We start from the raw sequence: 6,830 nt of genomic DNA, 5'->3' as shown, positions 1-6,830 counted from the left end.
TAATTAAATTTACCAACAAAGAAAAGAATTAACCTACAATTGAAATAAAAAAATATATTATAAAGAAGAGAGAGAAACATCCAAAGTATAACAAAACAAAAGCAGATAAACAAGTGATCAAACTATGGAGTGTTTTTTGTTTTACTTCAATTTATTTTTAGGGTAAATTACAAACACCCCCTGAGGTATGGTCAATTTATAAAAAAAAACCCTCTTGTTTTGATAATTACATCTACCCCTCAACTATAATTTTTTCTTACACCTCCACCCTTATGGTGTCAAATTCAACATAATCATCTAGATTTCGTGGAATGTGCTCTAGTTTGTACTCGTTTTGTGTAAAAATACAGTTTCTGATGCACCACAATCTGATATATACAAGCCAAAAAAAACATATTATGATCATCTTGCTTCAAAATGTAGAGTTCGAATGAGATAAAACGGGTACAAAAAGTGATAATATTCCATATAATCTATATAATCTCGAAGATTTCACTAAATTTGAGGAGTTGAGGGGTGGTTGTAATTATCCAAACAAGAGGGGGTTTTCGTAATTTGACAATTCCTCAGGGGTTGGTTGTAATTTACCCTTTTTTATTAATAAATAATAAATAATAAATAATAAATAATAAATAAATATAAACACAAACCAAATATATACATCGATTTACACACGCAAAAGAACACAGATATCAACAGAGAAAGTTCTGATCTTGTTCCACCCCCCCTCTCTCTGTCAAACACACATATACACATAGTTGTGTGTGTGTATATATATTTTATATATATATATATATATACGCAAACACAGAGAAGGAAGGCTTCCTTTGTTGCTCACTTTTTCCTTGATAATTCCAATTTCCATCCGACGAATCGAGATTTTGTTTCAAGGTTTACTTCTGTCGAATCCAAATTGTTTTTTCTTCTTCTTAAATCGAGTGTAATTTCGATGGGGTTTTCTAATTTCTCAGAAAACTGATGGTTTTAGGGCTCATTTCGCTGTTCCCCAGGATGTTCCGCCGCCGCGCGCCCGCCGGAAATTCACATCGTTCTCGTTCCGAAACAGTGAACAGACAGTCTATTCGCGGCGACATCCTGTGAAGAAATTGTTGGAAACTTTGCCGGAATTTCAATACTCTTTGAAATATCCCAAAAATTGGGGGTTTTTGATTTTTTTTAGCCTCAGTTTTGATTTTCTGTCGATCGAACATGGGGAATAAATTGGGGAGGCGGAGGCAGGTGGTGGATGAGAAGTACACTAGGCCTCAAGGGTTGTACCAACACAAGGATGTGGATCAGAAGAAGCTGAGGAAGCTTATTCTCGACTCGAAACTCGCTCCTTGTTTCCCCGGCGACGATGACTGTAGCTGTGACCTTGAGGAGTGTCCCATATGCTTCTTGGTTTGTACCCTTTATCATTTCTTAATTATTATTTATTTCGGTACTATTTATGCCCTGCAAATTCAATGAGCTTACTATTTTTGCATCGAAACATAATGTTCATAAACAACCCTAGAAGTCGAAGATGTTTTCTTCGTTGAATTTGGTGATAATTGAGCAATTAGTGAAGTACAGATTTGATTCGACTTTGCGTGATTTGATTCTTCAGTTTATTCGTCGATTTTTTTTTCTGGAACTAGAAATTTGGTAGGAAAATTGATGACCGGGAATCGGTGGTGTAGATATACATTATACATGCGTCCTTCTCTTTTTTCACGTGACGTAATATTTATCCTTTCTTCGGTTTGGATTTTTTCAGTACTATCCAAGTCTCAATCGGTCGAGATGTTGCATGAAAGGCATTTGTACTGGTATAGAGTTTGCCCCTATAATTCTTATTTTTTTTTTCTCATTAATGTTTTGCCGTGTTTTAAATAACGAGTACTCATTGTTTTTGTTTTTTTGTGGTTTAGAGTGTTTTTTGCAGATGAAGACTCCCAATTCTACTCGGCCTACACAGTATCCTTTATTATATTTTTATTTTGCTTCGGTCATATGATTTTTTCTGTGTATTTATGACGTGTTGGTGTAATTGCTATAATATGTTTTCACCTTAACTTTAAAAGATGTCCTTTCTGCAAAACCTCTAATTACGCCGTGGAGTATCGAGGTGGCAAGACAAAGGAAGAGAAAGGCTTGGAGCAACTTGTGAGGATTGATTTACTGTTAATTACGTAAAATATACGAATTTCTTCCTTTTAGAAATATTGTAGAAATATACTATTTTTTTTTCTTTTTAGGAGGAACAACGTGTTATAGAAGCTAAAATAAGGATGAGGCAACAGGAGCTACAAGACGAAGAGGCAAGGATGATTAAACAAAGAGAAATAAGTTCTTCTAGCAGTATGAGAGGGCCCACTGAGGCAGACTATTGCTCGACTATAGGTAATAACTAATTCTATGTTAATTAATAGCTATTTACGATATTTAATTTCTTCATATTAAAATCAATGTCTTATCTATACACAGCACCATCTTTTGCTTCTACTATTGAAAGTGAAGAAATTGTTGCCTCACACGAGTCCACGGCTAATTCAGTTGTTCGACCACCTCTACGCCAAAGGCAAAATAGGTAAAAACACGATCTTAATTTATTTAGAACCTATTACTATTAATTTATAGTCACAAAAATCTTACATCTGATTGGAATTTCTGCGACCTTTGTCTATTGATCAATAGTTTACATTGCAAATTACAATACACCTATCACACTCAAGATTCATTGCAATAAATAGGGTATTCTTTTTCTTCTTTTTAATCATACAATTTTTTTGATTTATCAGAAAATAAGGATTCACGGTTTAATCAGGCAGCGTGACTGACTTGCATGGTTTACGTTTGTAATTTCCCGTGTTGGTTAAACCTAAATGCTAGGGTTGGAATATAGTTTTGACTGTAAATAAGTGAAATCATTTTTGTTTCTTTCTGTGTGGTGTAGGGACTTGTTGCTAATGAACTAGAGTTAGAATGGTCGTTTAATGACTTTTTTATGATTTTGGCCGTTATAACGTAAGGAAAGTTCTGAATCATCTGACATGCTAAGTATATTAATGAAAAAAAAACGGCTAATTGCTTTTTGATGGTAATTTTTAATACTACCTCCGTTCTATATTATCGGTCGCTTTAGGTTTTTTTTTTGTCATATTAGATGTCACTTTAAAGTTCCAGTAATGCATTTATATTTACTATTTTACACTTATTAATCCAACTCTACTAAGCGTTAGCTGTCTCTTATCACCTCATTAAAAGGTAAAGGTTGTTTTTGTCTTTTTCATGAGTCTTTCCTAAAATTCAACCATATTTAATAACGTTTTTAATATATGTGTAAGACCGTTTATTATGGAACGGAGGGAATATGTTATAGCTGTTATGCTTTGTGATCAACATAAATTTAGAGGTGTTGCACATATTTTTTTTTAATTAAAGCAGAATATGCAAAGCAATCAACTGTACATCAATTAATTTGTGATTCAATCTGCAATCTTCAGTAAAACTATTCAATTATATTTTCCTATACATGTATAGGTATTTTTTGCTTTGTTCTCAAGTCTCTAGGTAAATATCAAAGACAAACGAGCGACTTGTTTCGAAAATACTTTTCTAAAATCTGTTAACGGTTTCGGTTCCCCCTTTCAGAATTAGCATATAGGGAGGGGATTCTGATTAGAGTAGTGATTCACGAATTTATTAAGGCTTCGTTTGGTTTATAAGATATGCAATTTGTTCGTGGAGTAATTCTGATGATTTGATGACACTGTTGAACTTTTGAGTTCCGTCCGACGTTTAAATCTTGTCACGTTATCTAGAATAGGATAATTAATTCACTGATTATTTGAACGTTATTACGAAATATGTAGAGGAGGATAAGCGGTTCTGAAACAGGCTATGAGAGGGCTTGAAAAAATTAATAATTAACTTTGTTAACATAGAATTTAATCTTGTCCATTTTCTTGTCACATTGGTAAGCAATTATTAACATTGTGCCATCTGTGAAAATAAAATACTGATAATATTTTGAGGGCCTGAACTGAATTAGTGGGAGAGAGACTACATGTTATCTTTCTAATTGGCCTTACTCCTTTCTCTCTTATTCATTTTCAATTTTTGGCATGGGTCGAACTGTTTAAAGGAACCTGTTGCGTTAAAAATATTGACTAGGCTGAAATGTTTCCCACTTATATCAATCAAACACACGAGTTTGTCACTGCAGATGTACACATACTTACTTATGTAACACCAAGGAAATTTTCTTTTCGACTAATATAAATGCGATAAATATTGTATTAATGTAAAATTCTTAAATTCTTTATATGTTTCGTATGTTCTGCTTCTGAACACAGGGAAGACGAGTTTGACCTTGATCTCGAGGACATAATGGTTATGGAAGCCATATGGCTGTCTATTCAGGTACTTATATATATATATATAATATATATATATATATATATATATATATATATATATATATATATATATATATATATATATATATATATATATATATATATATACTTACTTTGAATCTTTTCAGCAGCTAGTCCACTTACTATTTATAAATGTGGCTGATTCTGGATATCGCAAATAATATTAAATGTTGGTAATCTGACCATTTAATATCTAAAAAATACGACTTGTTAATTATATTGTGTCGATTCCTATAAATAGGAAGATGGCAGGCGGCACGATCCACCGTACTGTGGTGCAGCTCAACCAGACGAATACATTGCAGAAGATCGCAACTCCTTATCACTGGTCATGGCGGCCCCACAACAAGCCGCTAGCTCATCGTCCTCATCTCCTTCCGGTGGGCTTGCATGCGCAATAGCAGCCCTCGCCGAACGTCAACAGATGACCGGAGAGACCTCCAGTAACTACGATGGGGACCACCACACGTCAACGTATCCCAATTTGAACGAGCAACAACAACAACAACAACAATCCGTCGACTATTATCCCGACCGTCGGTTGGCTATGATGAACAGCGGTGATGATGATGGAGAATGGGTAGAAGATCACAGATCTGAGTTCGAGTTTGCCCACCAAATAGTAGGAACTGCTAGCGGCAGCTATGGCGGCGGTTCCGATGAATTTGGTGCGATACACCACCACCAAGATGAAAATCAGTGCAGCAGCCCTTCACCTGTCACCGGAGTGGTGGGCCCCATTATACCGGAGAGCTTCGAGGAGCAGATGATGCTAGCCATGGCTGTTTCCTTAGCTGAGGCTCGGGCTAGCTACTAGCTCTTCAGATGAGGTACAGAAAAAAAAAATAATAAAACAAAATAGCTGTCGACAAAATATCGAATTATAGTGGATTCAAAAAGATGATGGTGATTGCAATTTTCTTTAACTTGTTAGGTACCATTGAATCTTGACGGTTTGTCAAGACTTTGAATTCTCCGATGAGGAACTACGCGTTTGATCTTAGTAGAGGGCCCTCGATAGGGTCATGAAAGAATCTGTAACATCTACCGTGTGGGGCGTTTTTTTTCTAATCAAGAATCGGTTTGAGATGTAGATGCCGAAAAGAGCGGGGTTATTTAAGGATGGAAAATGCTTATCAGGTAAAAGTACTACAAGAGAATGTAATGTACATACATATATGTATACATATTATATTGTGACTTGATTTTCTTGACTCCCTTTGGTAAATGAGCAAAAATCTACTTCTGCATTTGAATGCCCATTTTCTGTTCTTTCTTGCATCATAGTGATTTGATTGGTTCTGTGTTGAATATAGATTTGTAAGATATATCTGACGTTAGTGCTTTATTTATTTCATTACTGGGCTCTGTTTCTCTCTTGGTTGGTTTTCTCAAGATCCTCAAAAGTTGATTTTTTTTAAGCACTTCAATTGTTATGTAATAATAAATACATTTTATTAAATGGTAATTTAAATTAATTAATATTTAACAAATATAATTATAATAATTAACAAATAATTGAATTAAAAAAAAATTCTAAACATATCATCCTGCACTCCATGGCAGGCACTCCAACTTCCGTTGCCAGCTACTCGGTTTTATCTATCCTACACCCGGTGAAGGTTACACCGGGTGATTTTTCACCGTTGATCTACACACACCAATGTGGGTGTGTGTGTGTTTGTGTCTATATTAATGGTAAAGATCTACCCGGTGTATTTCACCCGGTGTAGGATCTCAAAAGCCCAGCTACTCCAGACGAAGACTCTACTTCACCGGAGAGCACGAAGGACGCCATGCTCGTCAACTGGCGACCATAAAAAAAAAAGGAAAAGTTTTCCTTTGAAAAAACAATGAAAACACAATCCAAATCCATCTCAATTCGTCCCAAAAATAAAAGTACTAATAAAGATAGAACATTAAATAGTTTGAATATGTGAAATCTTTTTGTGTCTGATTTTGTAAAAAAATGGAGAGAGAATAAAGATGGGGAGGAGAAAAAATTAGAGATAAGTTTTTAATTATGTGCAGAATTTGATAAATTTAGCAGCTTTTTTGTCGATCCATTTAGCTCGCGAAAGGAATTGGTCGAAGATCATCATAGAGGGCGATTTTTCTGTGGTTACCTCAGCCATAAAGGGAACTTCTGACTCTTGAGCGGGATATGGAAATATCATAATGAATATTAAACGTATTAGTGAAGATTTTGAAAAATTTAGAATCCAACATATACTACGAGAAGGGAACCGGGTGGCTCATGAAGTAGCATCTCTGTCAAAGCAGAGCCACTGTCATTTGTTCGATCTTCCTCCATTAATACATTATGTAATCTTTCTTGAAATGTGTTAGACAATGAAAATTGATTTTGTTTCTCTAAAAAAAAAAAAAAAAAAAAAAAAAAAGAAA

The 6,830-nt window shown here is 34.7% G+C and overlaps 1 protein-coding gene across 8 annotated transcripts; it reads left to right on the top strand.

Annotated features, from left to right (window-relative positions):
- Nucleotides 1-638: 638 nt before the first annotated feature.
- LOC105969342 (E3 ubiquitin-protein ligase DA2L) lies at nt 639-6,830 on the top strand. Of its 8 annotated transcripts, none has more exons than XR_016035183.1 (11): nt 662-891; nt 1,011-1,401; nt 1,760-1,811; nt 1,914-1,959; nt 2,067-2,148; nt 2,241-2,385; nt 2,470-2,572; nt 4,341-4,407; nt 4,666-5,254; nt 5,359-5,564; nt 6,158-6,830. XR_016035183.1 is itself a non-coding variant. In XM_012994101.2 (10 exons), the coding sequence occupies exons 2-9, from the start codon at nt 1,210-1,212 to the stop codon at nt 5,239-5,241; spliced, it is 1,263 nt and encodes a 420-aa protein (XP_012849555.2). In that variant the 5' UTR covers nt 639-891; nt 1,011-1,209; the 3' UTR covers nt 5,242-5,254; nt 5,359-5,674. The 8 variants fall into 8 exon arrangements, 4 of the variants coding, with proteins under 4 accessions (XP_012849555.2, XP_088683653.1, XP_012849553.2 ...); XR_016035181.1 differs by having other exon boundaries at nt 686-891; nt 989-1,401; XR_016035182.1 differs by having other exon boundaries at nt 686-891; nt 972-1,401.

This window comes from Erythranthe guttata, chromosome 13 (assembly GCF_056151865.1).
Source record: "Erythranthe guttata isolate IM_541 chromosome 13, IM_541, whole genome shotgun sequence".
In the NCBI taxonomy this organism is placed as follows: domain Eukaryota; kingdom Viridiplantae; phylum Streptophyta; class Magnoliopsida; order Lamiales; family Phrymaceae; genus Erythranthe; species Erythranthe guttata.
Note: the sequence above shows the minus strand (reverse complement) of the source record. Positions and strands in the feature narration are given on the sequence as shown.